The sequence below is a fragment of the Clarias gariepinus genome, chromosome 18, assembly GCF_024256425.1.
Source record: "Clarias gariepinus isolate MV-2021 ecotype Netherlands chromosome 18, CGAR_prim_01v2, whole genome shotgun sequence".
Taxonomy (NCBI): Eukaryota; Metazoa; Chordata; class Actinopteri; order Siluriformes; family Clariidae; genus Clarias; species Clarias gariepinus.
Genome location: NC_071117.1, coordinates 10,346,182 through 10,366,803, shown reverse-complemented (window position 1 = coordinate 10,366,803; position 20,622 = coordinate 10,346,182). Strand labels below are relative to the sequence as shown.

At 37.5% G+C, this 20,622-nt stretch overlaps 2 protein-coding genes across 2 annotated transcripts; both read left to right on the top strand.

Annotated features, from left to right (window-relative positions):
• Positions 1-325: 325 nt before the first annotated feature.
• Positions 326-13,617, top strand: rad23aa (RAD23 homolog A, nucleotide excision repair protein a). Its single transcript, XM_053476413.1, has 9 exons — positions 326-448; positions 2,481-2,541; positions 2,637-2,803; positions 3,666-3,709; positions 3,910-3,923; positions 5,338-5,395; positions 5,470-5,504; positions 5,993-6,113; positions 13,255-13,617. Exons 2-8 carry the CDS (start codon positions 2,530-2,532, stop codon positions 6,107-6,109), a joined length of 447 nt encoding a protein of 148 aa, XP_053332388.1. The 5' UTR covers positions 326-448; positions 2,481-2,529; the 3' UTR covers positions 6,110-6,113; positions 13,255-13,617.
• LOC128506114 (putative uncharacterized protein DDB_G0290521) lies at positions 7,907-13,617 on the top strand. The gene is made up of 9 exons (XM_053476412.1): positions 7,907-7,985; positions 10,157-10,228; positions 10,321-10,469; positions 10,735-10,778; positions 10,968-10,981; positions 11,662-11,725; positions 11,908-11,942; positions 12,387-12,507; positions 13,248-13,617. Exons 1-8 carry the CDS (start codon positions 7,944-7,946, stop codon positions 12,501-12,503), a joined length of 537 nt encoding a protein of 178 aa, XP_053332387.1. The 5' UTR covers positions 7,907-7,943; the 3' UTR covers positions 12,504-12,507; positions 13,248-13,617.
• Positions 13,618-20,622: the final 7,005 nt, after the last annotated feature.

Genomic DNA, 20,622 nt, shown 5'->3' with positions numbered 1-20,622 from the left:
AAATTCTCCCCTTTAGAGAGGAATCTTTCTGAAGCGAATCTTTAAAAAATTTAATGGCTTTTGAGTTTTACCTATAATGGAAAAGTGTGAAAATTCAAAAGGACCTCTTCTTAAGTCAATTCTTAGTTAAAACTACTTCTAATTTTCAACAGGAATATTGCAAATGAATGAAGTTGGAGAATTTTACAACAGCCATTAGCTGACATGCGTTTACATTCAAGCATAGACCAGAGGCTTTCGAGAATAAATCATTTAAGTGTAAAGCAGGAGGCTTTTAACGCGCAGCTTATCTTACGAAAACATTATCATCAGCTAGCCGACAGATAAGGAAGTGTAGTTACAGTACGCCATCAAAGCGCAGCACGCACCAGTCATTTCTTCCCTTCATTCCTGTGCAGAGGAACAAAAACATGAAATCAGCCTGAAGACACAGTGGATCATTTAATCGGTGAGTTAAAGCATGATACATAAATTAATAAATATATACAGTTAATTTATATTTGTATGTATAAATGACTTCCTAATGTCACACTCGGGAGAGTGTGTGTGTGTGTGTGTGTGTGTAGGAGGGAGAGAGCGCGAGCGAGAGTGACTTAGCTTTTTTTTCCTCCCCATCATTTTTCCATTGCCTCACAAAATACACCGCGCTTTAATCTTTATAAACAATTCAACACTGCAAGATCTCGTCTCGTCGATGTGTTGGTGCAGATTGTGATCAGTTCCTGTTTATTAGACGGTGTATTTCCCTAAAGTTGTTTGGTGCTGGTCAGGAATGACATCTGCCCTATTCTTTATTCCTGACCAACACCCTAGCATGGAGCTTAGCAAGGAATTATATGGTATGAAATGTCATAATGTATACGATTTATAGCAATAATAATAATGAAGCACTTAGATTCTTTTTACCAAAGACTCACATATGTGACCACAAACGACAGATGTCCCAGCAACACACACACACATGCACACACACACAAACACACACACACACTAACCACAACCTGGCTTAGCACTAGGGGTGTAAAGTTACCTACCAGTCACTTTTTGGTATGTTTTCTGTTTAAACAATGGCAAGGATGACGTGATTTCCTGCACTTATGAAATGCACATTAACCCACACATCTTTCTTTTTTTCTTTCTTTCTTCTTGTTCAAGAATAGTAACAGCACAAATCTATAGCAAATAGTTCAAACACTGGTTCTTTTAAATAAGGGATATTTAAACACTATTTTTTAAACATTTTTTTATGAAATGTTAATTGTCGTGGTGATGTAACAATTTTTTTTGCACAAATCAGTGAACACTTCTTTTTTTTTTTTGCAGAGTAAATAGAACCCAGTACAGGGTGGATAAACAGTAACTAGGCATTACAAATTGGTATTAAAATCAACGTTTCTAATACAAATTTATTAAAACAAATTGTACATGTACTTCATGACTTAGGAAAATGAAAGCAAATTTTTAAATTTCGACATCGGGAATGGAATCCACATTCTTCTGAAGGATGTTGTTTGGGATATTGCTGAGAACCTCCTGACTCCGTACCTCCAAGTCCTCCAGTGTGCGAGGCTTTGTCCTGTACACTTCCTCATTCACGTAGTGCCACAGGAAAAAAAAAAAAAAAATCACATGGAGTGAGATCTGGACTTCTTGGTGGCCATTCATGATTACAGCCGACATGCTGGTCTAAGAGTAAGAGAGGGTGGTGCTCCAGTGATACTACAAGATCTATAGCCGTTAAATATTATAATCTATGGTCATGTATTTTAATGGTTGTTTCTATGTCTAATAATAAAAATCATAAGAAAAATAAGAAAAAGAGGAAGTAGAAGGGGAAGAAGAAGACTAGGTGGCATGGGCCGAGCACTTCCAGGGTCAAAGGTTTGATTCCTGACCCAGGTCTGTGTGCATGGAGTTTGCATGCTCTCCCTGTGCTGGGTGGGTTTCCTCCACTAGTTTTCTCCCACAGTCCAAAGACATGCAGATTAGGCTAATTGGCGTTCCAAAATTGCTTGTAGTGTGTAAATGAGTGTGTGCCCCTGTCCAGGATGTACCCCATCTTGTGCCCTAAGTCTCCTGGGATGGGCTCCAGGCCCCTTGTGACCCTGTATACAGGATATAGCGGTATAGCATATGAATGAATAGTAATACAAGCATTTGGTGAGTCATATTTTTTTGTGATTTTTGTTATTCGCATATTCCAGTAGCGGTAAAATTTATATATAATTGTTTATATTTATATAACAATTTACGCATTGTATAAGCAATGATAATTTGAGCTCTTCCTGCCATAACCGAAAATGCACATGCCTTTAACCTTAAAGAGTTAAAGCTAGACTGGTTTCACTGCACATCCTGTACCAAACCGCATACGTGTCCCATTACATCCCTATGATTACCAGTTTGTCAATCAATTGTTGGACAAGTCAATTTGTTATTCAATCCTAACGCAATAAGAAAAACGTTGGTTTATTCCGAAGGGCAAAATCTGACGCGCAGTCGAACAAGGACGGAAAGATCGTAGACGTCATGGGGAGCACGGTATGTGCTTGTAGTGTTTTTTCTATTTATTTATTTTTTTTAACAAATACTTTACATTTTCTCTTAAAATTTTCTCTTTCTTTTCATCAATAAAGTATCAAAAGGCAGAGCCTCCACACCCATCATCTGCACCATTGTCGCCCTCATACTCATCCTCATCCTCTTCCTCTCGTCACTATCCTCCTCCTCCTTGTCCTTCTCCGGCAGCCTTGCCTTACAATCCTGGGAACTGTTCCCCCGACCCTCCCCACAGCGAACAGCAGTAAGTAGCACTTACTTAGAATGGTTTAATGTTGAGGTTGTCTTGGCCAGTTTCCAATCACCAGCCAGCTCTCTCATGCAGTGTGAAGGCTGTCACATGATTCATCCCAGACAGGTGAAGCCAGTGCATCCAGTGTCACAGTGCTGTGTAACACACTCAGAGGGAATCACTATCTGGCCTTTTCCTTATACATCAGCTCACTCATTGGCTAGTGTCACTTTGATTGACAGGAGAGAGGTAGTGTGCTCCTCCTACACAGAAATCAAGGCCAGTTTTTGCACTTTTGGACTCCCAGTTATAGAAATCTGTGGCATCCTTGGGATTTAAAGTAGACTTGCAATTGTTGTTATATTGCTGGCAGTTGATAGCATTACTTGGATTGGTTAAGAAGATTGATGTTGATATTGATGTTGATATTGATGTTGAGAAGGGAAGCTCATGAAGCGATGCACCCATCATGCATAGTGTCCACTGTACAAGCTTCTGGAGGCAGTGTTATGATCTGGTGTTGCTTCAGTTGGTCAGGTCTAGACTCAGCAATGGTATGGGGCAATAATACGAAGTCAGCTGACAACCTGAATGTACCGAATCAGCAGGTTATCACAGTGATGCGTCCTTTTCTTCCGTGATGCCACAAGCCTTCATTTTCATACATGAATTGGCCACCACATTCCAAACCATAATCATATATCATATGAGTATGTTGAGTAAAACATTGGAGTGTGTGGCTTTTCTCGGGACAGACAGTGTACATGGCAGTGTACATTATTATGTCTAAACTGCTCCATCATTGCCATGATTTTAACAGGGAGTCTCTTCAAAAGTCTCTCTCTCTCTCTCTCTCTCTCTCTCTCTCTCTCAGGTCTGGTTCAGGTGATAATAGTGATAATCTTTTTCAAGCATCAGGTACTGTAATCACTCATATCATTCATATCCCCAATAGATAAAGATCTGAGCTCGATGTCAGTTTCATGTCTCAGTGCAATGCTTTATGAATTCTTTTTGCATGTCTTTTGTTTTATTGAAGTTTTATATCTCACCTACAATAAAGTAATTATTTGTTATGTGTGTGTGTGTGTATGTGTGTGTGTGTGTGTGTGTTGCAGGTTGGCCTCTACCAGTAAGTGCAGCAACTCCAGATCATCATTTTCTAGTGATTCGCTTCTGACCCTTTCTGCTCTTATAGTGTAGAGTCTGATACTGTTCTCATTTACTCACACTCCAACATCATGTGACAGGATAGAATGTCCGCTTGGTGTGCATTGTGATCCTAATGACTACTGCATGTTTCGACCATAGTGTTGACCTGATTAAATGAAAAAATTCTTAGATACTGTACTGTATGTACATCGACACTAGCAGGAATTGATGTTGGCAAAAATAACAGCTCTTAGTGAGTTTGCTGGTGGTTGTGATGATGATGATGGTTGGTCCAGTAGGATATTGGCATTATGTTACTAGAAAAATAACAAAATATACTTAATACTTACTATACTAAACTGGAACAAAAACTTAAATCCATGGTCAATTAAATAGCTAGCCAATGCACATTTCTTCCAAAGCAACTTGGTAACAGTTTAAGTGCATGAACGCGCATTTCATTACCGCTAATTAAGGATAGGTAAGTAGCTCATTTTACTATCAGTATTCACAATCAATGTGTGCTTATAAAGTATATACCCATCCTTGGGCTGAATAAAAAAGGATACAGAACCATCTTGACTAAAACCTTTAAAACAATTGCCTTAAGTTTTTTTTTTAATTATTATTAGGTAACAATACGGAAATAAATAAATAAATAAATATGTCAGCATATTATTTTAAATTTTACTGCAGAGGTTTGAAGCTAATCACATGTATCATTGTGGCACAATAGTAAAAAAAAAAATATATATCGTATACACTTTAAAGACGCATACAAATGTGGCTGGTTTGAGTGACATTCCAAAAGAGTAGCACACATCATTTTACATCTACATTTAAGCAAAATCTGTTTTCCTTTAAGGCTACTACTAAAAAATACATCTAGTACATTTACAGTTTTACATATCTGTACTTTACTTGTGCAGTTTTTTTACAGGATTCTTTTTACTTATACTTCACTACATCCTACAACAAATGTCTGTACTTTCTACGCCACTACATTTCTGCATGGCGTTGTGTGTTGTGAAGCATTTAAAGTAGTAATATCGCCACCTGCTGACTATTGTACGTAATTGCATGATTTGCCTTCCCTAACTGAAATACTCAATCATGTAGCAGGTGTTTCAAAGATTTGTGTATTTTGCCACTTGCTATGAAAAATAAACCTTCATAGCAAGTTTTTTAATATTCATTAAAAAAAAGTAAATAAATATTTAGAGTTTTTGTGTGCAAATATGTAGGATTTTTCTAGTTTGGCAACTTCTAGTTTTGGAAGATCAGCTGGTCGCACACAATATACAGTACACTAGAGAGCTTTACATTCGATTGCTAATAATTGATTCCAATGTTAAAGCAACATTGGACAAGGGTGTAAATCTCATCTCTTATAGGACAATTCAAGAACCCCAGTTCAGGAGACGACCACAAACACACCACCGGAAACGCATGGTAAGTCCACAGTTCTTTCAATTAATACGTTTTTGCATGTTGTATTGTAAACTTATTTTATACTGTTTTTTTAGATGGGGAGCCGGAGAGACATAACGATGACGAAAAGGTCAAAGCACATACACACATATATGACTTTACATCATTGTTAATATTGTGTCAAAAGCTTCATATTCATTAAGGCTTTGCATTCTACCTAATATTACATTCGATATTTGATTCTTTTAATGAAATCTCTAAAATGTCTTTAAAAAAAATCTGTCACCAAGTTAACTTAGAGGGACAAAAGACTTTTTTATTTTTCATTCTTGATTTATATGTGTTTTGTTGCTTAATAATTTGGATGGTAATATTTTTACTTATAATTAACTTGGATGTCATGCTTGGACAAAAGCTATGGCCGTGGTCCTGTAAATGCAGTGTGACACGAGGACATGCTCTTCATTGGAAAACAAATCTACTTTTTTAAAAAAAAGAGCTTTCATAGAGCTTAAATGACATCTTATTGTATAAAGTATTACCAGGTGCATTTGACCTGATTCTGAAAATACATTAATAGCATTAAGCATGTAAACTTTTCCTCATTTTCATTTTCAGCTAAATGAACCAGTACAGGAGAGTCAAGACAGAGAAGAGGTGGAGACCAATGTGGGGGGGCAGGATGAGATGGGCTGCACGGGAGGTAAAGGAGAGCCTGACAATACCAGCAAGTGACACGGTAAGGAACTGGAGTGTGTGTGAATGTGTGTGGAGACAATATTTTATATACACCAGTGAGCCATAACACTAAGACCACCGCTGTTTGAACCAAATAACATTAATCAATTAATGTATATATTAGTAAACTGGTGACAGGACCGTAGACTCCTAAAACTCACACATGGCCACAGGGACTGAAGGCCAGCACGTTTGGGTTGATCCCAGAGAAAACGTCGATGTAGCACATGTTAGCCATAATAGAAAGGCACCATGGGACCCAGGCAAAGCGTTCAAGGTTGTTGATCCGGCCTTCAAACGTGCCAGATCCCGATGGGATACAACAACAAGCCCGATCCATGGAGGCCCCACTCCACGACCCACAGTAATCAAAGTTTCCACTTTTAATGTCCAGGTGCCAAACACTACAGCAGTATTGTGGAGTTATACCCCGAGGGTATTAGTGTGTACATATCCTGTACATATCATTTCATCAAATATTGATTTCTAACATGATAATTGTCTCATGTTCCTTCCACTAATACCACATTTACACTGGCTGTATTGTAGTGCTTTTACATACTATAGTGCAGAAATTAAAAAAGTAGAAGATGCTTCCCCCCCATTGGAGAGCACTTCTTAATTATATTTATAAAGGATATTTTTTTTACTTTTGAATTTTCTACTGATCATGAATCAATTGTTACTCATGTAAGATAATAATATATTATTATATTGGTTTCTCTCCCACTCTCTCTCTCTCTCTCTCTCTCTCTCTCTAAGAGCTGGGCCAATGAGTCCTTTCCTGATGGTTAACTCTCCTGCTGTACGGTGAATGCTGTATCATATCGTACTGTGTATGACTGTGTATGGGACAAATAAAAATTTGAATTTGAAAATTGTTGCAAACTCTACTCTGAGAGATTTGGCGGTTTGGCCGAATTTCAACAAAATCATCAATATTACCTACTGATAAAAAAAGATACTAAGACAATACACACAAACAGGCCTGATTGTAATTTAACACACTACTGTAAACTATAATTTGTATAATTTGTTGTTGTTCAGTCGTGCACAACTCCGTGACCTCATGTACAACTGTGAGCAAAGCCTTACTGTCTCCTACTAAATCCTGTAAACACCTCCTCATTATGTGCTCGCAGTGTTTCAGCTTCAGCATCTGTTCTTGCGATGTACGCCCAGCCATGATATCTTTAAATATTGCTTAATTTGTTGTGTTTACTGATCATAGTATTGTTAAAAGTCGTCTCCAGCACCAGTATTCAAAGGCATCTATTATTTGATTATAGTTCATCAGCATGTAAAAAATAAAGGAAACATATTACAATACATCTTTAATTGTTTGGTGTGTTTGGAGCAGTGGTTAAAGACAAGACATAATGTATATCTGACAAAAAAATAAAACTTTAAAACTGAAATGAGAAAATAATCAATATGATATATGCTCTCGGCACAAAATAACTGGTTAAATAATGAAACAAATCACAATCTGTTGATAATAAATTGTGTTTGTAGATTTTTTGTATAAGAGTGATATCACCAATTATCATAGCAGTCATCAATTTTATAGCAGCACTTTTAAGTTATATTGCACATGAATAGAGGTAAACAATTCTTGATAGCCATAAGCTCACATTTTGTCAAGCAAGCAAGCCAGAAGCTGTCGAGAATAAATCAGTTAAGATTTGAGCAAGAAGCTTTTAAACCACATCTTTTTCAAAAACAGTGTTACAGCATATCATCACCCAGCTGACTGGTAACAACTGGACGTTTAGTTCCGCCTTGAGACAGAAATCGGAGTCAGAGCTACTGTGACTTTCAGTTTGATTTCATGAGAAGTCGCCCTCAGACACAGCTGCGGATCATTCAGGCGGTGAGTTAAAAGATGATACATAATGTAATAAAGAAATACATATAGTTGAGTCATATGTGCATGTGTATATCACTTCCTAATCTCGGAAAAATTGAGAAAGAAAGAGAGAGCGGGACAGAGAGAAAGAGAGAGAGAATGACTTGCAGTTTTTTCTCCCCGTCATTTTTCTATTGCTTCCCTAAATTCACTGAGCTTTAATCTTTATAAACAGATCGGCACAACAGCGTAAAGGTTCTCGTCTCCTTGATGTCTTGGTGTGGATTGTGATTAGTTCATGTTTATTAGATGGTGTATTTCGACAAAGTTGTTTGTTTGTGGTCGACCCTATTCTTTATTCCTGACCAACATGGAGCTAGGCAAAGCTTCAACACTGGGTACCACGATAAAAAAGAATTATACATTAGAAAATGTTATAAAGGATATCTTTAATAATAATAATAATAATAATAATAATGAAGCACTTATACTATACTATACTATACAATACTATACTATACTATTGTATATAGTAGTATTTATACACTACTGCCAAAAACACACTTTCTAATTCGGTGCCCATTTTTAAGCACAGCCTGACTTAGCACTAGGGATGTAAAGTTATTTACCAGTCACAGTTCAGTACGTTTTAAGTAAAAAAAAAAAAAAAAAGACAAACATGACGTAATTTCCTGCACATATGAAATGCACATAAACTCACCCACCTTTCTGTCTTTCTCCTTGTTTAAGAATAGTAACAGTGCAATAATCTATAAACACTGGTTGTTTTAAATAATAGATTTTTAAAGACTATTTTATTAACATCATTTATTAAATGTTACTTGTCGCGGTGATGCTACTATTTTTTCTTTCTTGGTAGGGTAAATAGGGATTAAGTCTTTTATGATATAAAATGCCACTGGAGCAGACACCAGCATCAGGCATTAGTCTGCAATTTCTTCACCATTTATGGAGTGACGTCAAATCAACATCATGAGAAATAAATGGAGTGAAACTCCTTTACATGAGATATACTGTTTATACAAGTATCAGCTTTAGATTAATAAGAATACAGACATATTTGTTTGTTAAATCTGAAACACTGACTATATGGTTCGCTTTGAGAACAAAGTGCACATCACCCCTGAGCTGTTAATATTACAGTCAGCTGTCTGGTTTCACTTTTCGTCCGTCCAACACGGAAATGATAGAATTCTGATCAGCGCTTAGGATGGAGAGTCGGATTACAGTCTGCATCATTATATCATCTGACTTTTCAAGCCTGTATAAATTCCACAGTCCTGAAGTAATATCTAAATATGTGGCGGTAAGTCCTCAGTGACATGCTGCCTGATCTATTCATTTAAAATAAACGAAATAATGGAGAAAATCAACCAATCAATTAGTTAACTCCTAAAGCCTAGAGCAGTTTTCTGCATTACATTACAGTACGGTATAGTATAGGGATCATGATTGTGCAACATACAGTAGAGTGACATATCCTTTTATTCCAGCACAAACTAGGCTACATAATAAAATTAATTTAATTAATTTTTACCCACTTTACCACTGACTAAGCAAAAATATGCCCAGAAATAGCACAATTATATAATCATGTTTCATGTATGGTTGTTTCTATGTCTAATAATAATAATACTAATAATACAAGGTGACATGGTGGTGTAGTGGTTAGCACTATCGTCTTGCACCTCCAGGGTCAAGGGTATGATTCCCACCTCATGGTCTCCTAGGGTTAAGGCATTGGACTATGTTTCGGAAGATCCCAGGTTCTACCAAGTTGCCACTGTTGGGCCATTGAGCAAGGCCCTTAACCCTCAACTGCTCAGGTGTATAATGAAATTTAAAAAAAAGGAAGTTGCTTTAGTGTGTGCTATACAATGGATTGTCACGCTGTCCAAGATGTACCCTTCCTCGTGCCTTAAGTCTCCTGCATCCAGAGCCCCCCACCCCACGACCATGGATAGAATGGTATAGGAGATGAATGAATAATAATACAAGCTTTTAGTCAGTCATCATTTTTGTGGTCTCATATTCCATATCCCATATTTAACTAGGCTTAAACAGAAACGAGAAACATAACTGACAGAAATAAAGCAGTGGTGCAAAGTTCGTAGCTTTTTGAACGAGTCCACCAGTGGATCTGTTAGAAATTGGTTGTGTGGTGTTCATTTTAGATTCAGATGAGTGCACAGAAAGACACGCAGTTGAACAAGGACGAGAAGATTGTAGACGTCATGGGGAGCACGGTACGGACTTGTAGTCTTTTACTTTTCCTTTTGATAAATACTTTGGATTTTCTCTCAAAATCGCTTTCTTTCCATCATTAAAATCTCTGAAGGAAGTGCCTCCATGTCCATCTCCATCATTGTCGCCTTCGTCCTCATCCTCATCTCCTTTTCCTTCCACCTCGCCTCCTCGTCCTTCTCCGGCAGCACTTCCTTCCAAACCTGGGAACAGTTTCATAGACCTTACCCACAGCGAACAGCAGTAAGTAGGACTAACTCAAAACTCAGTGCTGCGTAACACACTCAGAGGAAAGCACTATCTTCCCTATACATCAGCTCACTCACTGGCTAGTGTCACTTTGATTGACAGGGGAGGTAGCATGCTTCTCCTACACAGAGATAGAGCTATAGAAATCGGTCGCATCGTTGGGATTTAAAATAGACTTGCGATTGTCTATTGTAAAAAAAAAATTCTTAAAAAAAACTTATGAAAGCTCTCTCTCTCTCTCTCTCTCTCTCTCACACAGGTCTGGCTCAGCTGATAATAGTGATAATCCTTCTCACGCATCAGGTAATCTATATCACTCCAATAGAATTAAAGCAGATTAGGGATTAGACCTGAGCTCAATGTCAGTTTAATGTAACCGTGAATTTCTTTGCAAAACAGTCATGTCTTTGTTTTGTTTTTTTGTTCCACGAGTTTATATCTCTCCTACAATAAATTACTCACTCATACATTTGTTATGTGTTTCTGTTGCAGGTTTGGATCCACCAGTAAGTAAGGGAACTCCAGATCATCACTACTGACCCTGTAGTGTAGAGAAGCATCAGTACTAATACCGGTGTCAGATATCAGTTTGATAATGTTCTCATTTCTCACACTCCAACATTGTGTGGCAAGATAGAACATACGCATAGTGTGCATTGTGATGTTAAAGACTACAGCATCTTTACAGCAACCATATTTTTAACCTTACTGTTGACCTAGTTTTATTAGTGGACATCCTGCAACATATATCTGTACTTTCTACTTCACTACATTTCTGCATGGCGTTGTGTGTTGTAATACATTTGAATAGTAATACCTGCTGTCTATTGGACATTTGCCCCTTCCTGTGTGAAACACTCAATCACATAGCAAGTGTTTGCAGGATTTGTGTACTTTGCCTACCCCTAAATATAGATACTAGGATAAGTCACACACAAACAGTGGCACATAAAAATTAATCTTCATAGCTAGAGCAAAATTTGTACTATTATTATTATTATTATTATTATTATTATTATTTTAATAAGTAAATCAAGATTTTCAGAATTCTGTAGGGTTTGTGTTTCAGAGGATCAGTTGGTTACACACAATATACATACAGTATTCACTAGAGAGCTTTACATCTTATTGCTAATAATTGATTCCCTGATCAGTTAAAAGAAGCTCTAAATCTCATCTTTCATAGGAAGATTCCAGAACCCCAGTGCAGGAGACAAATTTTGCGACCACATACACCCCAGACAGTCAGGGTAAGTTTACTATGGGTCCCTCATTAATGCCACACGTTTAATTGCAAGACAGCTACATACAGTATTTTTAAGCTTTTTCTTTCTTTTCTTTCATTTAAAAAAAAAAAAATACATACTCTGTAAATGTTAAGGTTCACATTTTTGTATGTTGTAAGGTAGTCTTTTTTTATACTGTTTTTCAGACGGGGAGCCGGAGAGGCGTGAGGATGATGAAAAGGTCGAAAAAACATACACACATGACTTTACATCATTGTTAATGTTGTGTCTTCACATTCAGTAGAGATGTGCATTCTACCTTATATTTTTGATTTCTTTTAATTAAATCTCTAAAATGTAAAAAAAAAAACATCTGTCACTAATTTCACTTACAGGGACAAAAGACTTTTTTATTTCCATTCTTTATTTGTGTGCTGGTGTTTTGTTGCTTATTCATTTGGATGGTAATATTTTTACTCTTCCAAATTAACTTGGATGTCATGCTTGGACAAACGCTATGGCCGTGGTCCTGTAAATGCAGTGTGACATGAGGACAACGTGCTTTTCTTTCATAGAGGTTAAATTACATCTTTTTGTATAAAGTATTCTTGGGTGCATTTGACCTGATTCTGAAGATGCATTAAAAGCATTAAGCATGTAAACTTTTCCTCATTTTCATTTGCAGCTGAATGAACCAGTACAGGAGAGTCAAGACAGAGAAGAGGGGGAGACTGATGTGGGGGGGCAGGATGGGGTGGGCTGCATGGGAGGTAAAGAAGAGCCTGACAATACCAGCAAGTGACACGGTAAGGAACTGGAGTGTGTGTGAATGTGTGTGGAGACAATATTTTATATACGCCAATAAGCCATAATGCTAACACCAACACCGTTTGAACTGAATAATGTTGGTAATCAAATATATACTAATAAACTGGTGACAGCACCACAGGCTCCCAAAACTTACTCATGGCCACATGGACCAAAGGCCAGGATGTCCGGTCCGACCCCAGAGAAAACGTCAATGTAGCACAAACTGATAAAAAAAGGCCAAGCTAGCCATAATAGAAAGACACCGGAACACCCAGTGCACCACAGCCTGCTGCACACGGGATCCAGGCAAAGATTTTAAGGCCTGCATAGTCGCCAGATCCTAATCGCCAGATTTTTAAGTTATGGCTGATTGGTGTTTACATACACGGTATGTAAGATTTAACTTGATAATAACTAAGTAAAGTGTAACCACACAGTAAAGCAATAATATCTCATCCAGGCCTCCAGCGTGAAGTTCAAATACACACAACATTTCATCAAATAATAATGATTTTTAACACATCTTGTTTTTATTTTATATTAATACCACATGTACTCTGGCTGTACTGGAGTGTTTGTTATTATATTGTAGTGCAGAAAAAAAAAAAAATTTAGGACGCTTCTCTCTGTACATAATCTTTTTTTTAATTGTGACTTATTCTACATGTCAGGTCTTTATTATTAGTCATGTATAGATTATTTCTCTTAAGTAAGTCTCTCTCTCTCTCTTTCTAAGATAATAGCTGGGACAATGATCTTCCTGCTCAGTTACTCCTGCTGTACGGTTAATGCTGCATCCACTGCAAACTCTACTCTGGGAGATTTGGCAAATTTTAACAAAATCATCAATATCACCTTTAAGGCTACTGATAGAAGGAGATACAAAGACAACACACACAAACAGATATGAATATCAATAAACACTATACTGTGAACTACGTACGATGTACGCCCAGTCCTGACATCTTTAAGTGTTGCTTGATTTGTCACCTTTGCTGCATAGTATTTTTAAAAGTCGTCTCCACCAGCACCAGTATTTAAAGGCATGGATTGTTTGCATCATTCCTGTCATCAGCATGTACAACATGAATAAATATTGCAAAAATAATTTGTCTTTTTTAATTGTGTGGTGTATTTGGAGTAGGACAAGACACAGTGTATGTTAACAAAAAATAAAAATCGTAAAACTGAAACAAGAAAATAACTGATATGATGATCCAAAAAAACATAAATACATAAACAGGTGATAGAAATATAAAAAAAATAAATAATAGAATGGTGATATGATGATTTCACAATAAACACCATATACACTTGTGATATTTTTCTTAATAATTATAATGCTAAACTAAAGGTAAACCGTCAGTAAGTAAAATGAAATCCATGACACCCACATTTCCCGTTTTTTAATAAATATTTTGAATATTGACACCTTCAGTAAATTATAATCCTCCAGTCACACACTGGCACTTAATGTGCGCTAGTGTTAGGTGGATGGATTGAATCGACCAGTCAGTGCAGGTAGATTTGATGAACGTTTTTAAGCCAGCATCATCTGAGTGAGGAATAATACATGATGGTCCACACCGAGGCAATGTGATAATTCATGACATGAAGTGGAGAACTATTTCAAAATTCAAATTCAAATTCAAATTCAAATTTTTATTTGTCACATACACAGTCATACACAGTACGAAATGTAGTGAAATGCTTACACGACCGCCAGTGACCTTAAAAAGAGAATTAAAACTTATAAGTAATAAATATCAATAGACGAAATATGATAAAAAATTTAAATTTAAATAAAAATTTAACTAGAAAAAAATAGAACATGAAAATAGAAATATATTGTATGCATAGAACTATAATTTTGTGCAAGTATGCATAGAAAAAGTGACTCTGTGCAATAGTTATTAAAGTGACTTTGTGTAATGGTCCAGAATGTAAACGTGAACATGTAGTGTAGATGTGATGTGCGTGGAGTTGTCCATATTGTCCATTGATGTATAAAGATTGATTGGTTGATTTTGAGAATTGTGAAAATATTGTGTTAGTTATGCCTAGTGGTGTGGTTGAGAGACCTTATCGCCTGCGGGAAGAAGCTCCTCCTCAGTCTCTCTGTGTTGGCCCTCAGGGAGCGGAATCGCTTCCCAGACCGCAACAGAGTAAACAGTCCATTGTTGGGATGGCTGAGGTCCTTCACGACCTTCCTGGCCTTGGTCCAGCACCGCTTGGTGTAGATTGAGTGCAGGTCAGGGAGCTCGATGCGGATGATGCGCTCAGCTGATCGCACCACCCTCTGTAGAGCTCGTCTGTCCTGCATGGTGCTGTTCCCGAACCAGGTCGTGATGTTTCCCGTCAGGATGCTCTCTATGGTGCAGGAGTAGAAATTCCTGAGCACCTTGGAGGGCAGTCTAAAGTCTCTCAAGCGTCTGAGGTGGTACAGACGCTGCCGGGCCTTTTTTACCACGGTGTTGATGTGACAGGACCATGTCAGGTCCTGCGTGATGTGAACACCGAGGTATCTGAAGCTGTCCACTCTCTCCACTGGGCTCCTGTTGATGACGGGGGTCTGGTAGTTCCTCTCCTGCTTTGTACTGAAGTCCACTATCAGCTCCTTTGTCTTGCTGACGTTCAGGAGGAGATTGTTTCTCTGGCACCAGTTCTCCAGATTTCCAACCTCCTCCAGGTAGGCCGTCTCATCGTTGTTGGTGATCAGGCCCACCACGACAGTGTCGTCAGCAAACTTGATGACGGTGGTGGAGTTGGTAGTGGCCACGCAGTCAGAGGTGTAAAGAGAGTACAGCAGGGGGCTCAGAACACAACCCTGGGGGGCTCCAGTACTGAGAGTGATGGAGGCTGAGACATGGCCGCCCATCCTTACTGCCTGTGGTCTGCCAGTCAGAAAATTGGAGATCCACTGACACATGGATGAGCTGAGTCCCAGGTGCTCCAGCTTGGTGGTGAGTGTGGAGGGAATTATGGTATTAAATGCAGAGCTGTAGTCGATGAAGAGCATTTTCACATAATTCCCCCTCCGAGTGTCCAGGTGAGTGAGAGATGTGTGGAGGAGATGTGAGATTGCATCGTCCGTGGAACGGTTTGGACGGTATGCAAACTGTAGTGGGTCCAGTGTGTCTGGTAGTGAAGAAATGATGAAGTCTCTGACCAGGCGTTCAAAGCACTTCATCACTACTGAAGTGAGGGCTACAGGGCGATAGTCATTGAGGGAAGCAGGATGAGGTTTCTTTGGGACTGGAACACCCATTTAGAGTAATATTTAATGCTGTGGTCCAGATAAAGGAGGAGTAGACTCTCCTTATCTTCTTACTTTTGTTATAGCAGTTATAGTTGTAGTAATGCTACAACTATAGCATTATAGTTGTGTATCCCAGAGTAATGCTCTGGGATACTCATTAAAAGTTCAAACCTCAGCTCCATCAACCTGCCACTGTTGGGCCCTTGAGCAAGGCCCTCAACCCTCTCTGCTCCAAAGGCACCATATCACGGCTGACCCTGTGCACTGACCCCAACAACTAAACTGTGATATGTGAAGAAAATAATTTCGCTCTGAAGGAATGTATTGTATATGTGACTTACCTTCAATACGATCACTATTGTTAAAATATTACACGATTTCGTAAGACTTTAAAGGCTTAATGACTTTTGCTGACACTGGAGACTCTTCAACTAAATATTACAAACATATTTATATATATATATATATATATATATATATATATATATATATATATACAAACAAAGGTTAAACAGATTTTTCAACTGTTTATAATTTATTATTATCCCTCAAATTGAACTCTTGCAGTACAAAAAATATTAATGTTATTAAAAAAAAAATCACAGTGAATCACTTTGGTAACTGAAAGTCCACCATGTGTTTATTACATCTAGCAAAAGAAGGGTCCATCCTGTCATGATACCTTTTATCACAGGGTGGACATGTGCAAAGATTTTGCCACATTTTTCTCTGGGGATTGATTTTATTATTCTCAACAGACTTTTCATAGTCAAATTAAAAAAAAAATATTTATTACTGAGAAAGGACAATATACATTGTGTGTAAATATACAAATATGTACATTTTACATTTTATAATTACTGTTTGAAAATGTTTTATTTATTTTCAGTTTGTGGATGATAAGGTGGACATGCAGTCAATTTACAAAAAGTGCTGACGCTGACCGACAGCCTAAGATCTATATAATAAAGTTTATGTGAAGTTAAATAGAAAAGCTTCTTTTTTTCTTGGAAATTATAACAGCTAAAATGGACTTTCTATAGTGATATTGTCCCTAATAATATAACTAATAATACAATCAAAAAGATGACAAAACTAAGGGATGTAAAATAATAATAGAAAACGTACAGTATACGTATTAAAAAAAGAAAAAAACTATAATACGCTTTAAAAATGTTCCTACTGTTTGACTTTGAATGTCGAGAGTGAGTGAGAGGTTCTCGAATCTCCAACAAAAACCCAAACCCACCTGCTGAGTTCTTCCTAATTCTTGGAATAGAAACCCGGAGTGGAAATACCAAAGTGTAAACAGAGTGGAGAGCCGAAGTCATGTAGTGTTTTAGTGCTATCAAAACAGACCACTGGAAATGCCACTCAGAAACCTCTAAGGTCGATGAACATGAGACCTAAACGAGTGGATTTTTAATTCTGGTCAGCAATCATGTTTATATTAAATATGGATTCCTTAGTTAAATGATGACCACGTGTATATTTTTTTATTTAACTTACACAAAGTCTTATTGGGCATTCGTGTCTCCAGTTTGATCCCCTGCCACTTGATGCAGTGCTGTAAAACCTGTGCCAAGTTGTGTGTGGATTGGATGTTCCCCATTGGCGACCCCTTGACGGGAGCAGTCAAAAGAAGAACAACAACTTATGAATAAAGTTAGTGCTCATAAATGTTTGTTTAATAGATTTTATTAGAAACAGAAAAGCCAAAACAAGCCATTTTATTAGAAACAGAAAAGCCACGTCGAGTGACGGGATTTACAGAAATATAGAAAAAGCAACAAGAAAACTTATCGAGAAGACACTTATTTGCTGCTTTATTTTTTAAAACTGAGTGATTGATGGTTCAAGACACAGCCGCCATGTAAATTCTCTGAGCTAATGGCACTTCAGGTTAAAGCCCTAAAGTGCCCCCGGCATGTCAGTGAAGTCGTCAGGTCGTTACAGGAACACTAAATTACAGATCGCGTCTAAGATCCAAGTGTGGGTTTGGAACCTCAGAGTGGAGCGTTTTCAGCATAAGCGATCCACTAAAAATGCAAGTTATAAGTAATGAGCCTTCAGAATTCATTACGTTGATAGAGAGTCTTGAAAGCGAGTTGAATCGAAACCTGGCTTCCACGCGGCTTTCCGTGACTGTTGGTTAACGGCCACAAAACACCAAGGGAACATGTCTGTAATTTGTGCGTAAAATTGGTGGAGCTAACAGCAGGGGGTTGTGCTTTAACGTCTCTGAATTGATCGTGTTTGAATATCGCTGAGGACTGTAGTTATTGTACAGCCAAAAGCAAAAATGTCTGTACAGAACAAAATAAAAACCCCAGAAAGGCATTCCAGAGGTCTGCTGTCTGACGATATAAACTGGAGCTACAAATCTCCGTTAGTAAGTGAAGATTATAGACACCAGTTTAACCACAAGTTAGTGTCTTAGGGTTGTTAAATAACCTTCAGTGCCTTTAATTTTAAACATCCACACTTTACACTTTACAATAAACCTTTTACCTAAATCACTGTCTCTTCCCAGACCAGCTGGCTGCTCCAGGATCTCGTCTGAAGGTTAAGGCTACCCCTAACAGTGGCTGTGAGGGTGCTGTATGTGGAACAACATCCCACTGCACATTCGATGTGCTCCTACTGATTTTTAATCAATACTAAATGAAATATATATATTTTTAAATAAAATATCCAGATTCTTTTCCCCATCCCTTTCATATTTCTTTTTTTTTTTTGCCTTAAATACCCGTTTTTATACTCTTTAAGTATAGCAGTCTGATTTATTAATGAATTACTTGTCTTTTTATTCCTTCCTTAATTGATTTTTTTCTTAGTTCTTTACTTCTTCTTTCCTTCTTCCATTACTTCCCACTTGTTCTTTCTTTTTATACAGTACTTTCTTTCTTCTTCTTTATTTACACACATATCCCTTCCTTCATTTTTTCCTTTTTCCATATTTCCCACTTTCCTCCTTTGTGCATTACTTCTCTCCTTTAATTTGCGCTTTCTTCTTTTTTTCCAATTAAATTCTTTCAAATTATTTTCTTGCTTGGTGGCACGGTGGCGTAGTGGTTAGCATCTTCCTGTGCTTAGTGGGTTTACTCCCACAGTCCAAAGACATGCAGATTAAGCTGATTGATATTACCAAATTACCCATAGTATGTGTGTGTGCCCTCTAATGGATTGGCAACCTGTCCCACCTCATGCCCAAAGTCCCCTAGTATAGGCTCCAGGCTACTGTGAACTTCCTTCTATTTTGAAAGCCTTCCTTGTTCTTCTATATATATATATATATATATATATATATATATATATATATATATATATGCTTTAATTTCAACTTCCATTCTTTCTTCTTTCCTGCCTCCTTCATTTGTTTTTCCCTAATTATTTACTTTTCTTTCTTTCTTCCTTATTTAAACTTTATTTCCCTCTTTTCCCCCATAATTATTTCTTCCATCCATTTTTCCATCTTTTCTTTCTTTTATCCTTTTATTCTTCCCTCCTTCTTTCCTTCCCTTCTTCCTAACAGAGGTCACAGATGTAGCTTTTTGGAATCATTAATTCCTTACTCGCAATGAAAAAACACAAACATGTTTATGCAGTCAAGAACATCATTTATTCAACCAGTTGCTCTTTACAAACTTTTTTTTTATTCTTTATAATGGAAAAAGAATCTTTAGTTAACACATGCACATTTTGCCAGGGGGCTCTGAGGGGTGGCTGGCAGAAACAGCTGTTTTCTCTGAAAGCGCAGGACACAGGGTTCCACTAGGGGGCGCTAAGACTAGAAACGTGTCGAACACAATTCTTGCAGCTCAGCAAAGTACGGAAGCATAAACGACAAAATAAAATAAAAAATACTTAAATGAAAAACACAATGCAGTTAGAAGTGATTAGTTTCGATGATGCCAGAGTGGGAATATTCAGGTAGATCTTCCTGTTCTATTCTTTTATAAAAAAAATAATAAAAATAAAAAAAACGGTCCACTCTGTACTCAGTCTCTCATCCTGTGTTATTAATACTGACTTCGGTTAGATTAAACACACCTCCTAAACGCATGCAAATCTTCCATCACGATGGACTGTAATGTGGTGTATTAAATAAGGACATTCTCCGTAGTGTGACTCGTGTGATATTTAAGTGCATTTCACGATAAGTGCATTCTGCCTCATAAGGTGCAATCATCAGTCAACAGGTTATTATTATTATTAGTATTATTATTATTATTATTATTATCTTTTAAAGGTACACTGGCTCTTCTAACAAAGAAAGGTGCATTTATTTTTTATTAAGGTCCATGCATTCTCTAGAGAGAATTCTCTGGACCGTACCCTGATAGAAAAGCTTAAAAAAAAAAAGATCAAATATAGTATAAAGTTGTAGTAGAAACAAATAAATTATAAACATAATAATGCTGAGCTGCTTGATATCGCCGGGTGTCCTGCGGTTACAGAGAAGCAGTTCCACACACACAGCTTCATGGGAAAAGTAACCCAAAAAACCCCGCGGAGCCCGAACGGCCACATTTCACTTACACTAGCAGTAGAAACAGAGAAGCGGCAAAACGGGAGAGAGATCGGTATGGCGTAACAAGAACAAGCATACAGACAAGGATAATCTGCTTGAGAGGAAAAAATAAAATATAAAAGCCTCGTTTTTCAGGGTGGGAGATGGGTGGGTGAGGGTGGATGTACGACAGGGTATGTAAGACGGACGTCTTGTACAACATCTTCAGTAACGCAAAAGAAGGAAAGAGACAGAAAGATTTTTTTGCCTTTACAGTTTTTTTTTTCAGCATTGAACGATAAAAAGAACTAAATCACATCCATTTCCTGTATTACTATA